This window comes from Salvia miltiorrhiza, unplaced genomic scaffold, assembly GCF_028751815.1.
Source record: "Salvia miltiorrhiza cultivar Shanhuang (shh) unplaced genomic scaffold, IMPLAD_Smil_shh original_scaffold_386, whole genome shotgun sequence".
In the NCBI taxonomy this organism is placed as follows: domain Eukaryota; kingdom Viridiplantae; phylum Streptophyta; class Magnoliopsida; order Lamiales; family Lamiaceae; genus Salvia; species Salvia miltiorrhiza.
Genome location: NW_026651539.1, coordinates 493546 through 516008, shown reverse-complemented (window position 1 = coordinate 516008; position 22463 = coordinate 493546). Strand labels below are relative to the sequence as shown.

General features: G+C 37.7%; 1 protein-coding gene across 1 annotated transcript; it reads left to right on the top strand.

Moving 5' to 3' along the window:
• Positions 1-2432: 2432 nt before the first annotated feature.
• LOC131004376 (metalloendoproteinase 4-MMP) lies at positions 2433-3783 on the top strand. Its single transcript, XM_057931056.1, has one exon. It carries the CDS (start codon positions 2566-2568, stop codon positions 3673-3675), a length of 1110 nt encoding a protein of 369 aa, XP_057787039.1. The 5' UTR covers positions 2433-2565; the 3' UTR covers positions 3676-3783.
• Positions 3784-22463: the final 18680 nt, after the last annotated feature.

The following is a 22463-nucleotide window of genomic DNA, read 5'->3' as shown; positions in this document are numbered from 1 at the left end:
TGCCAAATCCTTGGATAGTCAGTAAGATTTAAAACACTTATCTGATTTCAAATTCTAGACTGAAACCTTTCGTCGATTATCAGTTATTGCTTCGTGCCTAAACTGAAATCAAACACTGAAACTTTTTCAGTATCAGTTTGATCCTTTTTCTAAACTGAAATCTCTTTGACTGTTGACTTCAGTCTATACTTTTTCAGTATCAATTGATACTCACTTCAGTTTTACAAAAGAATTTCGAAAAATAGCCCACTGGTGTATTCCCCCTCATACATCAGTTTAGTGACCATTCGGGACCCAACACATATATATTAACACTCTTCAACTTTCAAATAAAAATTTAAGTAAAATTAGAATAATAATTAATAAAAATAAAATATTGAAATTAACCAGGCAGACTTTTTAGCCCGAAAACTATGGGCTTTTTAGCCCCGGGCCCGATCAGCCCGGCGAGCTGATTGGGCGGGCTTTTTAGTCCCGGGTTTTTTTGGGCCTACATTTTGTACAGTCCAACCCAGCCCTAAACACAGAAAGGTCGGGCCGGGTCAATTTTGCCAACTCTACTTGGCAGCCCATTAACTTATCTTTAATAATTACACTTTTTTTTCACAAGTTCATATTTGAAATAACAAATTTTTTAAATTACTATTATTTTTTACTCATCGGAAATCGATTTTAAGTAAATAAATATACTACGATCATATCAATCTTGTGCCATTTAATTCTATTAAATTAAATATTTTCGTTATTAAAAAATTGATCAAACATTTATCAACTTAATTATAACCAATTTCCAACAAGACTTGCAAGTAGATATATAAGATATATAATTGAATCTAAACTATGAAGGAACCCAAATAATACGATTGGACACAATTCGAAATTCATCATCTCCACGTTCATCTCATGCATGACAGAAAAACAAGTGTACATGTATAAATACCCAATTAAAATTAGAATAATAGATTGATATTGTAGGAGTCAAATTTCAAAGTTTTTCCCACCCTCTTTCTTCAATTTTTATCCAGAGTTTACTAGGGGTTACTCCACTAAGTCAAAGTCTTTTTCTTTCTTTATTTGAACGTAGGTCAGTCAAAGTTAGATATTGAGCATCTTAAAAAAAAAGTTAGATATTGAGACTTCAGTTATTTCTTATGAAATATCAAAAGTATATATGTATGGAATGCACAAATTGATCTATGCCCAACAAACTATATTTATGTATAGACTACCATATAATTTCGGGATATTTCTCCATACACAAGGTTGAGAAATCAGAATTCATTCTTAATTACTTGAACTTCAAGATAGATTTGCAAATGTGAATATGAATCTAAATATAGATACTGTGTACATGAAGAAAGCCTAAAATTGACATCCATTCCCCAATAAAACATATATTTATACTACAACAATTGACTTGATAACCAAGTCATACACCAATTAGTATAAATTCCTTTTCATGTAGGATTCTTCGAAAAAAAAAATTAAGCAAGTTTCTTCACCAAATATTTCCTTCAAATATAACGTGATACTCATCCTCCACGAATCTTGACACGTATTTCTTTTTGAGCCGTCCCACGAATCTTGACACATTTCTAAATAAGGTAATAGTAATAATTATCTTCTCCGGCCCTCATACTTTATCACTTTTATTATCTTCTCTCTCCTACTTTATCATTTTTATACTTTATTAACTACACACTTAAAACTAGGGATGTCAATCGGGCCAGTCCACCGGGTTTTCGGGCTAGCCCTATCGGGTTTCGGGTTAGTCGGATGCGGGCTAATCGGGTTGTAAATCTTCAACCCTAACCCTAAACTTTTGGGTTTCGGGCTAATCAGGTTAAAGGCGTAAAAATAAAATTATCATTTGTATTTTATTATTCCTAATGATCTAATGTATAATGTATAAAATATACATAAATATTAAAGATATAATTATATAGCAAAGCATGAAATACAAAAATATAAGATATTCAAGATTACATAAACAAAATTATATTAAAATGAAATAGTAAAATTTAACATGTATCAATGCACTAGAATCAATCTGAATTATTACTGAATATTTAGTGGATTTGTCATGCACGTCTCATTGACAGAAACCAATTAAACGTGTCAAGATTTGTGGGACGGAGGGAGTAACTCTCCCAAGATTATAATTCCTGAATATATACGTACTTAAAACATAGTCTAATAATAATAATAATATTATTATTAAATTACTAAGTAAGGAAAATCCAAAGTAGTCAAAATCTGAAAGCCTCTCCCACCTTGGAATCTCAAAAACGGAAAAGACCTGGCCAAATCAAAGAATCTTCTTAACTTTAATGGTTCATCGATCTTATCTAGGTGAACTAAGCCCAGCTAAATAAAACCTAATCAGCTACTTAAATTATGTATATATTTAGATACATACTAAGAAAAGAAATTGTGTAGATAATAATTGTTAATCACTCTTAAAACTCTTAATAAAGCTTTTTTGAAGAGAGAGAGACGCATCCAAATCGCTCCGAATCCCAAGGAAAACAAGGGGAAAACAAATTAAGACCAACTACCTAAAGCATGTTTCCGTTTTTCAGTTATATTCACCGCCCCTTCTCAATTCTCCTCCTCCTCTTCTGCCTTCTTTTCCCGCCGCCCCTTCCCGCCACCTACCTCCCCGTCTCCGCCACCGGAAACCTCACCGATTTCGTCACCAACAACACATGGCACACCTTCGTGCGCTTCATGGACGCCGAGAAGGGCAGCCGCCCCGACGGCATGGCCGAGCTCAAGCGCTACTTCCGCCGCTTCGGCTACCTCCCGCCGGAGAATCAAAACCTCACCGATCTCTTCGACGACGAATTCGAGCAGGCTCTCATTCTATACCAGAGGAATTTAGGCCTGAATGAGACCGGGAGGCTGGACCACCCGACGATGAAGGTGATCGTGTCGCCGAGGTGCGGCGTCGGCGATTTCACGGACGCCGGCAGGGGCGGGGGCGGGGGCGGGGGCGATGTGAAGACGACGCGGCGGTTCGCCTACTTCTACGGCCAGCCGCGGTGGGTGCGGACGACGCCGATGATGCTGACGTACGCGTTCTCGCCGGGGTACGTGATCGACTACGTCGGGATGCCGGAGATAAGGGCGGCGTTCGCGGCGGCTTTCGGGCGGTGGTCGGCGGTGATCCCGGTGAACTTCACGGAGTCGGAGGACTACCCGGCGGCGGACATAAGGATCGGGTGGTACAGCGGCGACCACGGCGACGGGGAGGCGTTCGACGGCGTGCTGGGGGTGCTGGCGCACGCCTTCTCGCCGGAGAACGGGCGGTTCCACCTGGACGCGGCGGAGAGGTGGGCGGTGGACTTCGAAGCGGAGCGGTCGAAGGTGGCCATAGACTTGGAATCGGTGGCGACTCACGAAATCGGCCACGTATTAGGGCTGGCCCACTCCTCGGTCAGGGAGGCCGTCATGTACCCGAATTTGAGTCCGAGAACCAGGAAAGTGGGGCTCCGGATGGATGACGTGGAGGGGATCCAGGCCTTGTACGGGTCGAACCCCAATTACAGATACGACTCTCGCTTAGAATCCGACTTGTCGTCGGGTCGGGCCATGGATCCCCACAGAAGAAAGGGACTGATGTGGGTCGCGGCCATGGCTGTGGTCGCGTGTTTACTTGGGTTACGATTATGATTTTTATTTTAATTTCGGCTTCTCATACAAATAATTAGAATTATCTTTTCTATTTTTAGAATTGTAAATAATTCACATGACATATTGAACAACATTCTTTCACTTTCATCGTGGAGTGGTCAACTTCTTCTATCTCTCTCATCTCATCTCAGGGAATGAGCAATTTTATTAAATAATTCAAGCACATATTCTTTTATAGAAACAACTAGTTAATACATAGAGTTAATTGCTTTTACAGTTTTACCAAACTATCTTTTCTCTCCTTTTCTTCGACAAAATCGGAACCATCTATAGTTATCTACTATGTATAAATATAGAGAAAGATTCGGTTAAAGATTCTAAATATAGTGAAATAAATAATGCATGTGACATGCGCGAATAAGTCAATAATTTTTACAAAATAAATTAATATAATGTACTATTATTTATTTTTGTTTGGATTCGAATCCTAGAAAATACGAGATTTCAGTATATTAACTAGATACGTCTATTCGTGAGTTATATTGATTTATTCGTTATTCTCATTTTTCACAAAAAAAAAAAAGAATCTCACTGCAATCACACCATAGTGTGATTATAGTGAAAATTACATTTTTTGTGAGAACGTAATAACCATTATAATTAGTGCAATTGATGTTAAAATTAATGAATTTTGATGTTAAAATTAACGCACTTAAAAAAAAATCGCTTGTAAATCATCTTTTCATCTTTTTTGTTTGATTTATTTTCTATGGCATCTACTTTTCTTTTGTATTATTGAGGGGAACTATTTTTGTATGTTTTATTAACAAATTGTGCAAAATCTTTGAATATATATGATTCTTTGCTTACCTCTTGCAATACTCTCGCACATTCGCACTATTCCATTTCCCATATAATTACTAATGTAACACTACATATTTAATATATGAAGCACAAGCCATCAAAATATATTTAACAATTTAACTATTCACTACGATGAGATCTAGTGTCCTACAATCTTATGTGTATCACTGTGTCACATGCTCATATCTATTATTTTAAAAACATTTTTTTATAAAAATAAAATTTATTATAATACTACGAATTATATTTAATTTTTATTTTAAAAAAATTAAATATTTTAAAAAGTATATACCATGACTTGGAATTTATCAACCTATTATTAACTAACAAAAGTGAAATTAAATGATAAAAAATAATTATATACCCTAGATTGATGGAATAAACCCTAGTTAATAATCACAAGATTAAACTAAAGCGTACTAAATTGAAATTGAAGAAAAAATATATAAGAAATTAAACAAAATTCAAAGTGGAACACAAAGTGGGACATAAAGTATGGTACACTAAATCTCATTTCGACGAGCACATGATCTCTAAAACACATTGAAATCCAGTAACAAGTGTAGGCTACCACCGAAAATCAAAATTCATTAAGTACAACTTTCCAAATATCATGAATACATCATAAACCAATTATTGACGAATTCTGCACGAATTTCAATATTTTGCATCGACCGGTTAAATATCAACTTATTGAAGCACTCGGATGGAACATATATGACGACATCCTCTAAGCCGAGAATAACGATGATGTCCCAAAGCCAAAAACGGCAAAACGCGACAAAGGGAAGGACAAGAAAATAGAGTCCTCGACGAACATAGCACCACTCAATGGGAAGCTCTTGATTTGAAACGATAAGTTCTCGGTTTTGAAATTTTCAAGCTCGAAGATGGATTGACGACATTTGACAATGCATAATTCACTAGTCGAAGAAGCCACGAAGCATCGAGGATTGACGTAGTTTTTTAATTATTATAATATTTTTTGATTAATGCAATTTCACTTTAATTATTGTATTTTATTTTACTTAATGTAATGCGACAATTTTAATTTTAATGAAATGTTGGATTTTAAAATTGAAGAGGTAAAATGGAATGGAATTAATATGAAAATTAAAACGACATTGGTCACATTGCAATACTTAAAAAATATTACTTTCTCCGCCCCCCAAACATCTTCCTAAGGAAAGGTGGCACAGGTTTTAATAAAAGTTAGTGGTGTATTTGATGAGTGTAGAATGGATCCCACAAAAAGTGAAGATTGTAAGAGTAATAGTGAATGCAATTATTTTTAAATGTAGGTTAGGAAGATGTTTTGGGGACGACCCACAATAGAAAGAGAGAAAGATGTTTGAAGAACGAAGGGAGTATAATTAATAATTAAAAAATTACATCAATCTTCCATGTTTCATGACTTGCTCGAGCAGTGAATTGTGCACTGCCAATTGTCATGCATTCATCTTAGAGGTGTTTGTGTTGAGAATTTTAAAAACCAAGCTTCCCGTTTCAAATCAAGAGCTTCCCTTTGAGTGGTGCTGAAGAGCTCGATTCCTTTGGCGACGCGATCAATTGCGTCGTAGTATTGAGCTTTGTCCCCACCCATCAAGGACTCCACCTGCTTCCTCTTCCCTTTGTCGCGTTTGACTGTTTTTTGGCCTTGGGGCCACGTCGTTATGCTTGGCTAGGAGGATGTAGTCTTGCCCTTCCCATCCGAACCGTTGAAGCGGTTCGACAAGTGGATGTCCTTGCCGCTCGACACGAATCGCTGAGATTCACGCAGAATCTGCCATTCTTTGAAGCCCCGTAATTGGCAGAATAGTTGAATAATTTTATCATTACTCGTTCCACTCCACCAAATAGCGCGGCAACATTTCCCATAAACAGACTCAAGTTTGGGAAAACAAAGCACATAAGAAGTTCTAGAGAGAGCATGAACTTAAAAGTTGGTTTGAGTATACTACCTCTACCTGCAGCGAATGATTGCATAATTCTCGTCCCGTACGGCTCCATTTTCTTCTCCATTCCTCCCTAGCACTTCAAATGGTAGAAAAGTCTTGTATACGAACTGATATAATGGAAGAAATAAATATGTCAGAAGTGAACATCATATAAAAAGTATACTAAAGAAACCCAGAAAATCTTCTCAGATAAATCTCAAGAACAAGATTCTTCTCTGCTGCCTCTCTACACCAGCAACCAAGATGCAAGGGCGATGTTACCTGTCACAAAGTGTTCATTATTTCTATTGAACGTTGGATGAATAAAAGAAACATGGAAACGAAAAATCAAGAAGAAAGAAAGCGAGTGGATGCTCATCACAAGCAAGACCACTTCTATATATAGGTAACATCCAAAGAAATCCTAAACCCTAATAAGCTATGTGTAGGCGGAAGAGAAAAGAACCAAAAATATACAATTATTTTCTATAGTATGAGGCATGCTACGAATGGCTCCTATAAGCAAGCTGCCAAACCAACAAACAGAGACTATCAAATGCTACAAGTACCTCGTTTGCATTGGCACGCTCCAAGCTTCAAAGAGAGAATAAAGCGCGTATACTGATCTAGCGGTAGATGGTTAATGCTCAAGGCTTGAGGTCCCGGGTTCGAATCCACCGTTGCGCGATCTTTTATTTTCTTTATTTACTTATGTAATTTATGTATTTAAAAAAAAAAAAGTTGTAAGGGTAGGGCAAGGTGCAAACATGGAGTCAGGGGATTTTTTAGGACAATAACTTATGTTGATTTGGAAATTAGGACAAAAACTTTTGGGATTTTTTAGGACAATAACTTATGTTGATTTGGAAATTAGGATAAAAACTTTTGGATTTGTAAAAATAGGACATTAATTTTTTTAGAGTAAAAATAAGACACTAATTAATAAGCGTCGTAAAAATAGGACATTTCTCGGCCGATAATTGGCCGAAAAATGTCCTACGGATGCAACACTTATTAATTAGTGTCCTATTTTACTTTTAAAAAAAATTAATGTCCTATTTTTACAAGTCCGAAAGTTATTGTTCTAATTTCCAAATCAATCTAAGTTACTGTCCTAAAAAACCCTCGAACTCTGCAAACATGAGATTGTATCAAAAGAGCAAATCATGCCTTACAAATTTGCACGGTTTTGAGTACTGCAGAAAAAAGTTCTCTAGGTGAACAAATTTTAAAGAAATTGAGAAAAGTGTCTTAGATTTATAAGAATAAAAGTGGGCTGCATTCCTTTAAAATGTGGATATACATGTTTTAGGCCCAATTATTTTTAATTAATGGACTTGTAGCCTACGGTTTTCCCCACTTCGAGTTTTATTAAAAAAAACACAATGGTCCAAGTGAAGCATTAATAACAGGCAGCTAAAATAAAGTTGTCAAGCTCAAGTACACAAATTAAAATTTAAATTGCAAATTAAATCAAGAACTTCTAAATATGAGTATAAATTATTTAAAATTTGAATTTAAAATCAAGAACTTCTAAATAATATTTGTATAAAATCAAGAGCTCCCAAATAAGAGTATAAACTATTCAAATTCAAGATCAAATCAAAGAACTCATTAATAAGAGTCTAAACTATCAAAATAATTTTCGAAACTCGTCCATTTTCAAAAGATATTTCATACATGAACAAATTTCAATGGGGCAATTTATAGACAATTAAAATTGTCACCGAATCATGTTGTGCCACGTGTCAATTCATGAATTAAATATTTAATTATATTTTTTTATTTTGTTAAATAGAATTTTATTCCAAAAATGATATATATATATATATATATATATATATCCGTCTCACGAATCTTGAGTCACTTCTTTTTGGCACGTGAATTAAGGAGTTGAAGATTAGTGTTTTAAGTGTGTATGTAATAAAGTAGAAAAGTGAAGTACATAATTAATTAAGATAAGTTTAATTAGAAACCCTTATTTTTTTTTTCCCTTATTCTTACTATATATAGAAATGACTCAAGATTCGTGGAAGGCAGAAAAAGAAAATTGACTCAAGATTCATGGACGAAGGGAGTATTTAATATAAATGGTTTTATGAGTTCATTGCCACCTAAACCCTAAAGCCCATGATATGGAGGCCCAAAGTCCATAAGCCCACCTCCCTACATCTATAAATAAGAGTGTTGGAATGAGGACAAGCACAAGTGAAGTGAGCATAATTCTCTTTTAAATCTTCAAAGTGTTTATCTTCAAAAAAAAAAAAAAAAAAAACTTCAAAGTGTTTTAGTATTCAAGGCGCTCTTCAAGAAGCATTCCTTTAAATCTTCGAAATGTTCTTAATCATTTAAGCATTTAAGACGTTCTTATGTATTCAAGGAGCATTCCTTTAAATCTTCGAATTCGAAGTATTCTTAAGCATTCAAGACGTTCTTCCGGTTTACAAAAAATAATCAATAGGATATGGATGTGTTATTATATCAGAATTATTGATTTCTTCCGGTTTCACTCTATTCTTTGATTTATTGTCTTGCAAAGATCTCAATCATTCTATATCATCTACCTCTTAATTAATACACAGGCTATCCATTCAGTCTTCGGAAAATTAGGCAGCCCCTTTTCCTTATTTTCACTTACTCGTGATAATATTATTATGGGGTATTGGTGTAATAATATATATTTCTCATATTTTCCAACCTAAAAAACATGAGATAAAAAAAAATTGTTATAATACAATTTTTCTATTTTTGCTCATGATAAATTTCCAACCAAAGAGAACGCACCTATGCATAATGAACTGATGCTTCGGTTTTTATGGCCATGTAATCCTTATTGCTAACCAAGTTAGCTTCCTTAATTATGTTCTCTATGGTCTACTGTTGCTGCATTTTTGTAGATTCGTTATGTGATATTTCTTAATGATACTATTATATTTGTAGAGAGTGTATGTTTGTAGTTTCTCTTGAAGAGATATAACCATGCACTTCCATCTTTTGGTTTGGACATTATATTGTTAGACCTAAATCTGCATCCTGTTACCTTATTTCTGTAAAGCCAGTAGTTAATTTGGCATTTGGCTTAAATTCCTTTTTAAACCTTTTGTTCTTTAATTTTGTTTCAGAGTCATTTCACTAGAGCACAAATGGAACACTCCCAATACATGATCTTCGTTCGAGTGCTTACATCACAAAATTTGGCTTAATTAATTATAATATCTTTAAATCCATCATAATTCATAAAACAATCTAAACCATGTTTTTTCTGGGTTAATATTGTTGAACACCCATGATCTTGGTGTCTTTTTGTGGTAAATAAGGGTTGATGAGGGAGTGGTAAGTATATACACATGATGCTACGGACACACATGATGAGGGTTGAAACTTGTGTTACTTCTCCCTCTAAACCCTAATAATATCAATCTTCAACTTTTGTCCCACAAATAAAAAGCTCTCTCGAAGTGGGTTGTATTTGTTGTGGTCCTATCCTACTCTACTTCTCACTTATGCTCCAGTCTCATTTTTCAGATTGTCTAATTGCATTCTTTTCTTCTTTTAAATTGAGATATTTGTTCAAGGATGCCAACCAGGTATTGTTTATTTATTTTAGATATAGATAAACACAACCGTAATGTTATTGTGTATCTGAGATCTATGATAAGTTGTGAGTGTGAGCACCATAATATTGCTTGTAGATTGATTTGGTTTTGGGGATTTGCTTGCATCTCTTCTTTGGATATCTAGTGTTAGATTACTTCTTCCCAGTTTGGAAGGAGTGCATTGGGCTTATTTATACCTTTTTTTTAAAGGAGACTAAGCTACTTGATCTTTAGTATAAGGCTTCTTTTTTTTTTGAGGGTATGTATCTTTAGTATAAGTACTATTAACTATTAAGGGCCCGTTTGATTTTCAGTATTGTAGATAAAGCACATTTTTCCCTTTTTCATTTAGTTTTGTTTTGAATAAAATATGTCTTGAATTAAAGATCATAAAAAAAAAGCTTTAATTTAATATATGATATGTGAAAATGGATTTAAAATAAACTAGTTATGATAATTTAAAGCTTTAACATATTAAATAATTTATAATTTTAAGTAATAATATTTTCCTTGAAATTAGAAACCTTAGTTTAAATATTTTTTATTTTCCTTTTTTTCTTTATTTTAATATTTAAATTTTTTAAATTATGTATTTCTATTTATTTTATATAAAATAATTAATAGGATGTTATGTAATTATTATAGAATCATACATGTTATAGGAGTACAATTTATTTTAAGAAATATTAAATCAATATATAATCTCATTTAACCTATTTTTTTAGTTTAGTTTTATACTCATATATCTTTTTTTTTAAACTGTAATTATTATCGTACATAGCCCGAAGCACTTTTCTAATTAAAGTAATAAGAAGTCATCTTTTTCTATTTCATTATATAAATTAGCAATATTGGGCTAATTTCTATTTGCAAATCTTAGACAAAGGGAAATAATAAATAATTAATTGCAAAAAGATATATTCAGATTATAAAAAGTGGAGTAATCCATATGAGAGATAATTAAATACAAAAAAAAAAAGGCCCAGTCTTATTGAGAACCTTGCTGGTCAACAAGACAACAACCATCAATCTGTTCATTAAACATTACAGGTTGAGTTGAACGAGCCGCCGAAATCCGAATTCTTTTTTAGTCAGTTTCAAAAAAAAAATTGTATTTTTTTAGTTAATAAAACATTATTATCTCTGTTTTCAAAACATATTTCTTTATTTATTTTTATATAAATTTTTCTATCAAACTGCATGTATAGATAAGACGAATAGGACCGAAACTAGAGAGCGGTTTTCAGCGCAGATCGGAATGGATCTAGGTGCTTTTTTTATCAGAAAAAAGATTTGTAATATAAATTCAGGTACCAGAAGTACCGAAAAAAGGCAGGAACATGAGAAACAACTCAGGTTCAAAAGACAACCGAAAGACAGCAGAAGTAAAACCTTGTTGGGAACCTTGTGGAATATCCTAACCCTTGTTTTGATAATACCAAAATTCATAGGACTTATATGTAATAGACTAGAATCGTTTAGAACTCAAGTGTTAGAGTTCGTTTCTAGTTTAGTTGCGGTGTCGAAGACTGAAGACTGAAGACTGAAGACTGAAGACTGCAGATACCAACTGAAGTATCAGTTGAAGAATCAGTTGAAGACTGATTATTTAATGCGCGCAAAGGACTGATACTAAAGTCAAGTATCAGTTGAACATTCCTCCTAAGACTGATCTTCCAACGTTCAGAGGAAGCCACGTACGCACAAGCAGGGGCGGACACACATGGAGTCAAGGGAAGGCAATTGCCACCCCTTGATTTTTGATTTGAAATACCTATATAATTAATTATTTATTTATAAATATGTCTTAAATATTTGTGTTGGTATTTAAGATATGAAACATATATAATGAATTGATTGTTTGATATCCTAGATTTTAATCAAGATTAAAACTTGTCATGGGGTGGAGGTGAGATTTGTTTTCTAAAGATGAACAATAAACTTAAGCCGGACCTTTACATTAAACCAGTCTTTCCTCTAATGTATCTATGCTACCAAATGCTTAGTTAACTCAAAATATGTAAGCAATATAAGCTTTATCCTACCCACCAAACATGTTGTGTTTCTAAATTTCTAATGATGCTATTATATATGAGTTTCAAATCACGACGAATCATCACAGTCAAATATAGATTGGATTTCATAGATAATTTATATATATATATTTAGTTTCAGTTGATATAATTTTTTTTGCCACCCCTTAATAGAAATTCTGCGTCCGCCACTGCGCACAAGTACAACCGCATTAAATGCAGAGATCTCAGAATATCTTATCTCTGCAGAGGTCATTCCTATCTGGTGGTTACTTTTCAGAGATGTCACATCTCATGTCCATCAAAGAGAGCCGTTTCCACACAGACAAGGAACCTCGAAGATTGAAGCCTCAGCCCAAATTCGAATTGCTCTCCAACGGAAGAAATCTTGAGGACGATTTACGCCAACGGATCTATTCAAGAGTTCTCCTACAAATAGCGCTCGAGGATCACTTCAACCTTCACCGATTCAACGACATAAGCTGAAGCTCTGCCAAAGTTGCTACTCAGCCTAAAGCTTAACCGCCCCAAAGCTTGAATCGAAGAAGAGAATTCCAAAGCCAAAATCAGTCACTGCTGATTACATACATTCTCTTAGACCCTAGGCATTTATCTGTTTACCCAGAAGTCAAAGGTCAAACTTGCTTCAAAGAACTTGTTCTTTGTAAGTATAGTTGGCACTCGTTCAAACCTCCTCCCCATAAGAGTGTTTGAGTGGTTCGGAGTTCAGGAAGGTACTCTGAACTCTGAGTGAAAAGTCTGAGCACGAGGTGTGCTTAGCAGGGAAATCCTACGCGAGGTGTGTGAGTGCTGAAGAAGGGTTTTCTTCAGTTTACGGTTGTGTGCACCAGGCAAGCACACGGGTACGGTTTGCAGTGCACCAGTGAAGCACTTGCGGAGTGGATTGTTGGTCTGATCAACCAACCGTGGATGTAGGAAAGGGTTTTTCCGAACCACGTAAAAGTCTCTGTGTTATTTACAGCTTTCAGTTTTACATTCTTACTTGTGTTATTTCAATTGATAAAACTGAACACTGAATAACAGCAAAGAGAAACCTTAATCCAACAACCTGCTCCACCGAGGCTATTACGGAACTAAGTTTAATTTTCGCTGCGTATGATATCAATCTGACTGAACTATCCTCTGATAGTAAGGAAGAGTGATATCATCTCTATCTTTGCAAACACGACTGAAGCCCTTACTTGGATCAGTTAAGTTCCAGTAACTTAACTGATAACTCATTACTGAAGAGCTTTCAGTATCAGTCGTCAACCCTGTTGGTCAAAACTGATTTCAGTAAAACAGGAGTCCTTGTTTGCGTGCAAAGTTTCGTTTTGATCTCTGACTGAGATCCCTCTAATTGAGGTCAGTAGATTAAGAAGAAAAATAGCCTATAGGTGTATTTCCTCCCCCCCCCAAACACCTATTCGAGACCCTCAGGACCTAACAATTGGTATCAGAGCAGGTTGTTCGCAAGAACTATCTGCATCTGACTAGGTTCTATTTGAACTAGATCCTTTTGAGGGTATCATTGTTTTTGATCAAAAATCTTTTCTCAAGTTTACTATTGAGATTGCTTGCTCTGTGTTCGTTTCCTGTTTCCTGTGTGCTTCTCCCTGCTTTCTCTAACAATGTACAGGAACAAGAAAGATTCCTCCAGCGATTATGTTCATACATATTTTCGAGGAATCAGTGGACTTGAGATGGGATCATTTGATTCTGATGAAGAAGAAAGGTGCATCTTTCCAGAAGAAAACCAGAGTCCAACCCACTCACAATCAGAAGCAACGAGCAGATATGATCAAACACGACTAGAGTATCAACACCTAAGAACGAGATTTGAAAATCTTCTTAGGGAGCACAAACAGATCATAAAAGAGACTGATCTAGTGCAAGATGCTCGAAGGATCGTCATGCGCCACTTCATCACAGATGAAGATGAAGCAGATAAAAGAGATGTACAGGAGCGCAGACTGATCAACAGACTGAAAGTTCTTCAGTCACAGAAACAAGAACTTCTACAACGTCTCAAGGAAACAGAGACAGAATTCAAATTGACGTCAGAAGTTTTTGAAAGAGTGATCCGTGAGGAATCACTTCAGCACAGAAGAAAGATGGAACGTAAAAGGAGCATGCAGCAACAGCCAACGGACTTGAAATCAAAGGAGAATCAGTCATAAAACTCAGGGGGAACCTACACTTCAAGCAACATTGTAACTAGTGATAATCACTGTGTAAGCTTCTCTCAACAATATCACTTGTATCTATGACTGTTTTTTCATTATTACTCTTCGGCTGTATTGTGCTTAGTCTGACGTGTCTCTTTAATTACTCTCGTTATTTAATGTATTAGACACGTGCACACTTATTTTAAAACGGTTGTCACACGATCACACGATCCCGCCCTTTTTACTAACAATCGGAGTGATCCACGTGTCACGACTCCATTTGCACGGATTTCAAACGTTTATTGAAACCGCTTTTTGCACGAACTCTCACACCTTCTTCAAAAACGTTTCATCTTCGACTAAAAGATTTACTCAATCTCAGAGAAATCTTTGTGTGCAAAATTCCTTGAGAGTACCTTTTTCTGCAAGACTAACAGTAAGAATCCACAATTTTACCTCTGTGAGAATCAGCCATCAGACTTTTGCAGAAAACCTCTTAAAGATCCAAATGGGAAAATCAGCATCACAACAAGTTGTTTGTTACGAATCTGTTGTCACATTGGAGTCACTCCAACAGTTTGCTGATTTCAACAAGATCAACGAGATATTAGAACGACATGGATGGATGAAGTTCGTTCAATGTTCGCCTGAGTTTCTTCTCGACGAGTCGATCATCCGAGAATTCTACGACAACATCAAAACAGATGAATTGACTGGTGAACTCAAAACAGAGATTTCTGTTTTCACGAATGAAGGCTTCTCAGAATCAACAAAGATGTCCATCAACATATCTCAAGAGGCTAGGGAAATGTTCAACCTCCCGACTGATGGACCAGCCCCATTCTTCACCGATGATGAAGCCACAGAGCATATGAGAGAGGCGCTGATGAACAATACATGTGCCGACCGCGCCATCACCAATGTTCTGAGTATTTCAAGAATTCATCCTCATCTCAAACCCATTGCCAAAATAATCAAGAAATGCTGGTTTGGCACTCTTGGATCCCCAGGTCATCTCTCTAGACCACACAAATTAGTGTTGATCGCCCTGATGCAGAAAGGCCCATTCAACTGGGAGAATGCCTACATTCAGATTCTCGCTGAAGAGAAGAAGGAATCCCACTCCACCAAGCATCTGCGTCAAGGAACCAGAGTTTCTGCACTCATTCTTCATAGTGCTAAGGAGACACCTTGTTTCTGGAATAACACTACTCAAGTGTCTTCCACCACTCATTTGTTTGAAAAATAGAAAAGTTCACTCAGAGGGAATATCAGTATCTCAACTGAAATTCCTCTCCTCACTTCTGAGCCACGATACAAGACTCGAGGTTCAACCAAAAGAAAGTTCGACAGCGTGTCGTCTCCAGTCAAGATCTCACTGGATACTCCTCAGAAATCTCACAATGAGGAATATGAAGAAGATACACCAAAATCTTCTGATGAAGCTCTTTTGCCAAGCACGGAAACTCCTCAACAACAGGCTCCTACTGTCCCTCCACCAGATGAAGGAAAACAACCGACAGAGGAGACACAAGCAACCAATGACAGAGAAACTGATTCTGAAGAACTTCCCCTCAGAGGTTTTCTTTCACTACTGTCTTGAAGAGTTCAACAAGAAGGCAAAGTTTGATGAAGTTACTGACGTCAATGCCGCATCCTCATCCTCAACCTTGGTCAATCAAACTACCCTTCTCAAAGACTTCGTGATACAATTGTCAGAACACTGTGTCACAACCCTTTTTCCCGCTGTCTTAGCTTCCTTAAACCCTGAAGAGTTTCAGGCTCTTGTCAGTTACTTCTTCTTTATCTTTGTCAAAACCCTACCCATCTCAATACAAGGAGATTGATGAAGTTCTCACTGAAGGAGAGATGGAAACATTGGAGAACAACATCTTTGAGAAATTCAAGGTCACAAATGTTTGGGATGGCATCCACGACTGGGCACCCAACTTCAGACTGTACCTCACTTCCAGAGGTCTTCTCAAAGAAGATAATGCTGAGGACATCAAAGTCCACCATGAATCTCCACTGCATCAGACTGCTCCAGCCAAAGCAACAGAAGAACGAACGCCAGCTGAAGAGCAAGAACCTGCTGAAACTACCACTGAAGAAAGAGTTCAGATGCTGGACGAGAGGCTGCTCATTCAAGAAGAAGCTTCATATGAGCTGATAGTCAAAATTGCAATTCTTGAATCAACAGTCACTCATCTTCAACAGCAACTGGAAATCCAGAATAAATTCAGCGAGGTCCCTGAGTCTGATAGCAAAGACAAACGAGAAGAGGACAGAAAAGGAAAAGGGAAGCTGACTGAGGAATCAAAAGGAAGTCCTCCAAGGAAGCCAAGCAAACAACTCCGCATCAACTAAGGACTAAAGAAGATCAAGGAATGTTATCTAAACAGAAACTCATTTTTTTGAATATGATGTTCTTAGATTGTCTTAGTTCGTTTTTCTTTGTTATGTTCTTCAGCACTTTAGTTTGAAACTTTGTCCTTTACTGAGTATTAAGCTGATTCATGATTATTCAGTCTTTGTTCCCCTTGCCTAATTTACTCTTGATAATTATGGTTTATCTAATTTAGGGGGAACTCTGTTTAAGCTTTTTCAGTACTTGTCTGTTGTCTTCACTGATTGTTGGGAACTTGTTCGTATTTTCTATTACTTGGACTTGTAATGAAAATAGGGCCTATGAGTGTTAATGATTAACTGACGAGATTGCGTTCTTCATTAGACTTTCAATTTCCAAAATCTATTTTTAAGCATATCTTTTCGAATCATTGCATGCACTATAAGCCGCCTATTTTCAGCAAGAGATTATGACAAATATTCTATATCAGTTCATATCTCATTTTTCTAGACACTTTTCTGACGGGCATTTATTACGGACGTCAAAATTCATTAAAACTGATTTGGCGCGCAGATTTCAAACCGCCCACGTCTTTTCGATTGCCCTAGGAAACTGTTCATCTCCCACGATCACACTTTCTTCATTACTGCCATTCCTCTATTCTCCATCAATTTTTCACTCTCTCTCTAACTTTCAAAATCCACAGCACTCTACTGTGAGAACACACCCTGCAATTTTCTTTCAGATTTCTTTTTCGAGATGGCCAAGACAGACATGAAGAGGACTGATAACAAAAAGGATACTCCAAGAGAGAAAGATGTTAGATACGAGCAGACGGTGCACATGGAATCTTTTGAAAAGAAACCAGAATATGCAAAGGTCTCAGAAATTCTTCACCGGAACGGATGGATGAAGTTTGTCACAAGTGAACCAAAGTACCTACTCGACGACGTTGTCAGAGAATTCTACGAGAATCTCAGATTCAACAACTCCGAAGAACTAATCTCAAAGGTCAGCATCATCGACAGGGCAAAATGCATTGAAGATACTCTCAACGTCTCCGAAATTGTCAGGGATTTGTTCAATCTACCAAACGGTGGGTCTTCCCTCTCCAAACTGACTGATAAAGACGCAAACCAAACTCTCAAGTCTGCAATAAAGGATGAATCCGAATCTACAGAGAGTCAAGTTACTCTATCCCATCTTCATTTGGAGTTTACGACGCTGGGCAAAATTATCCAGAAGTGCTGGATAGGTGCTACAGGGACGCCCGACAAAGCTTCTCAACCTCAGAAGAATGTCATGGCAGCTCTTATGGAAAAGGAATGCTTCAACTGGGAAGAAGCTTACCTGAAGCTTCTTTACAACGAGGCTCACAACACAAGGTCGGTGACGATGGTTCGACAAGGGAACAGGGTCTCCCAGATCATTATCAAGGGAACAGAAAAGCACAAATTTGTGCAATGGCCAAAGATGATCGCATTCACAGATAGCCTTCGTCTTTTCAAACTGGCAAGAAGGGATCCCAAACCTTCTTTGAAGACAAAGGTGATTGATATCTCTTCTCCTCCATCATCTGATTCTGAAGCCCCTGATTCGCCTCCATCAAATCCTCCTGCTCGCACAAATGTGCCACGCCGTGTACGTACCTTTCTCCCTAAGAAACCCTCAATACCAACTGAGATGCCTTGGAAACTCTCTCCAAAATCCAAAGGCAGAGCAGTTATGGAAGCTGTCCCAGAACCAGCCTCCACCTCCTTTTTCGAAGGCACTCAGGAAGCTGTTGAACTTCAGTCTGAAGCTCAACAAAATGCCACCAATCACCTCCAACGCATAATTGGTGATGTCGATACGTCATTAGGAGTCTACCGGGACCTTCATAGACTCCTCACGTATACTCTACTAAAGACAGCGCCATGCCCAAGAATCAACAGTCTTCTCTGCCCTGAAGCTGAAGACTCGTTCGAGATGGAAGAGGCTTCCCTGATCAGCCTTTTTCAAATTGAAAGTGTTTGGGATGTAATTCATGACTTTGACAACTTTGCCATGAATTACTTGTACTCCTCCAAACATTTCAGACGTCTCTTGTCACTCAACGACGATGCTGGGACATCAAAGGTGTTTGACGAGCCTATCATCATAGAGGAAGTTACTGAGGCTCACAGCTCTCCAGTTGATGACACTGCACAACCGGCGGAAGCTGGTGCTGACCCTACCGCCGATGTACAACCAATGACTGATTCAATCAGTCAACCGGAGTTACCATCTTCTCATCCGACAATTCCTGCTGAAGAAGACCAGGCTAGCATCACTGTAGCTGATACTCCTCTTTCAGTAGAAGAAGAGAGATTAGCAGACAATGCTGATCGTCCAATTTCTGAAGAACGAGCTGACGACATCCTCAAGTCTCCTCCGCCTTCGTCAACACTCTTGAGCACTGATGAGACTATTCCACCTGAAGGCCAGGACATCAGTCAAGAGCAAGCAATTCCGCAGTCTTTTGAAGAAAGAACAGATCGCCCTGCTTCAACCAGTCAAGCCGAGGCCTCCACATCCAAAACCAATGAAGAGCGTCAGCAAGAGCAGAATTCTCCTGCCGAATCAGATGTTCCAATAGAACACGTCGAGCTTCCTCGCGCAGAAGGACCTGTTCTGTTTGATTCGGATACGGAAACCGATGTGCGTCTCACCATCTGGAAATACAATCGGCCGCACAGACATCTATTACGGATCTCTGATGGTGAAGAAAGACCAATGGATATACTGCTGAACCAGCTTGCTAATCAACGGCTTGAAATTGACTCACTCAAGCACGAACTCGAACTACAGCAAATCTATGGTAAAAAGTTCGTGAAAAAGCTTAAAGAAGTTGAGAAACAGGCAACCGAAGACATGGTCTATCATGCGGGCTTGATCAATGAGCTCCAACAGCGGATAGAGAAAGAAGAAAAAACTCTACTCAGATACAAGTATGAAATGCTTGATCCAGAGAAAGGTCTTCCCAAAATTCGGAAGGATCACGCGGAATTGTACACACTCTTCCTCGAATCAGAGATTGAAAGGAAGACACAATACATTGGACTAACTGACAAGATCCGGGAAATGGAACTTGAGTTCCTACAGACGTTCATGCCAAGAACCGAAGTCAAGGAACTAGTTGCAAAGACAGTACAACCTATCCTGGAACGACTGTCACAAGTGGAAAGGCAACTCTAATGAACCAAGGAATCTCCTGACTCCGCTCTCCTTCAGAAGATGTTCAATGATCTTCAAGAGTTACAAAGCCGACTTCCTCCTGCTGATGCCAAAAAGGGGGAAGAGGATATAATGGAGCGCATGCGAAGAGAAGCGGAAATGCTCCCCTCTGTTTTCAAAAGGGTGGAAAACAAGGCTGAGGAAATCACTGCAAGGGTTGCTCCCACTTTCGCCTCAGTAGAAGCCAACAGAAAGAGAAGCAGAGAAAGCTCCTCAAATGAATCTGAACTGAAGAAGAAGAAAACTGTCGACTTCATTTCAACTCTGGAGGAAAGTCAGAAGCTTGAACATTACCTCAAGAATGGATTGATTGTATCTCATCTGGAAAAGTTTGAGCGACCAGATAAATGGATACCGTCAGAGTTGAATGACTGGTGGGAGAAAATCAAGGAACGCTACACCAAATGGATTGTGTTTGCAAACATCCAAGGTGACAAGGAGCGCAGGAATGAAGCCTGGAAGTACTTCCTGATGCAATTGGAAGAGCGAGATCTTGTTCGTCGAATGTTGGAAGCTCAGATGGAATATGGAAAATGCATTCCTGACCCTCAGAAGAAAGTAGTGACTCCACCAAGGATCAAGAATGGAGTCGACAGAGAAAGGATCAAGAAAGAAGTCAGAACAGTTTGCAGAATTTGGAGCATTCATCCAGACTCCAGGGAAGGCAGAAAGATATGGGAAGCAGTCTTCAAACTCTACAATCAGAAACCTTGAGTCCGTTTCAAAAAAAAAAATTGTATTTTTTTAGTTAATAAAACATTATTATCTCTGTTTTCAAAACATATTTCTTTATTTATTTATTTATTTTTATATAAATTTTTCTATCAAACTGCATGTATAGATAAGACGAATAGGACCGAAACTAGAGAGCGGTTTTCAGCGCAGATCGGAATGGATCTAGGTGCTTTTTTTTATCAGAAAAAAGATTTGTAATATAAATTCAGGTACCAGAAGTATCGAAAAAAGGCAGGAACATGAGAAACAACTCAGGTTCAAAAGACAACCGAAAGACAGCAGAAGTAAAACCTTGTTGGGAACCTTGTGGAATATCCTAACCCTTGTTTTGATGATACCAAAATTCATAGGACTTATATGTAATAGACTAGAATCGTTTAGAACTCAAGTGTTAGAGTTCGTTTCTAGTTTAGTTGCGGTGTCGAAGACTGAAGACTGAAGACTGCAGATACCAACTGAAGTATCAGTTGAAGAATCAGTTGAAGACTGATTATTTAATGCGCGCAAATGACTGATACTAAAGTCAAGTATCAGTTGAACATTCCTCCTAGGACTGATCTTCCAACGTTCAGAGGAAGCCACGTACGCACAAGTACAACCGCATTAAATGCAGAGATCTCAGAATATCTTATCTCTGCAGAGGTCATTCCTATCTGGTGGTTACTTTTCAGAGATGTCACATCTCCTGTCCATCAAAGAGAGCCGTTTCCACACAGACAAGGAACCTCGAAGATTGAAGCCTCAGCCCAAATTCGAATTGCTCTCCAACGGAAGAAATCTTGAGGACGATTTACGCCAACGGATCTATTCAAGAGTTCTCCTACAAATAGCGCTCGAGGATCACTTCAACCTTCACCGATTCAACGACATAAGCTGAAGCTCTGCCAAAGTTGCTACTCAGCCTAAAGCTTAACCGCCCCAAAGCTTGAATCGAAGAAGAGAATTCCAAAGCCAAAATCAGTCACTGCTGATTACATACATTCTCTTAGACCCTAGGCATTTATCTGTTTACCCAGAAGTCAAAGGTCAAACTTGCTTCAAAGAACTTGTTCTTTGTAAGTATAGTTGGCACTCGTTCAAACCTCCTCCTCATAAGAGTGTTTGAGTGGTTCGGAGTTCAGGAAGGTACTCTGAACTCTGAGTGAAAAGTCCGAGCACGAGGTGTGCTTAGCAGGGAAATCCTACGCGAGGTGTGTGGGTGCTGAAGAAGGGTTTTCTTCAGTTTACGGTTGTGTGCACCAGGCAAGCACACGGGTACGGTTTGCAGTGCACCAGTGAAGCACTTGCGGAGTGGATTGTTGGTCTGATCAACCAACCGTGGATGTAGGAAAGGGTTTTTCTGAACCACGTAAAAGTCTCTGTGTTATTTACAGCTTTCAGTTTTACATTCTTACTTGTGTTATTTCAATTGATAAAACTGAACACTGAATAACAGCAAAGAGAAACCTTAATCCAACAACCTGCTCCACCGAGGCTATTACGAAACTAAGTTTAATTTTCGCTGCGTATGATATCAATCTGACTGAACTATCCTCTGATAGTAAGGAAGAGTGATATCATCTCTATCTTTGCAAACACGACTGAAGCCCTTACTTGGATCAGTTAAGTTCCAGTAACTTAACTGATAACTCATTACTGAAGAGCTTTCAGTATCAGTCGTCAGCCCTGTTGGTCAAAACTGATTTCAGTAAAACAGGAGTCCTTGTTTGCGTGCAAAGTTTCGTTTTGATCTCTGATTGAGGTCAGTAGATTAAGAAGAAAAATAGCCTATAGGTGTATTCTCCCCCCTCCCATACACCTATTCGAGACCCTCAGGACCTAACAAACCTTAAGGAAAAGCTGTTGTGAACCACTCCTGAAGTTCGAGGAAGATATCGACATTTTGTAAATCG

Coding starts and splice junctions, on each gene's coding strand:
- LOC131004376 (XM_057931056.1), top strand. CDS start 2,566: ATGTTTCCGTTTTTCAGTTATATTCACCGCCCCTTCTCAATTCTCCTC.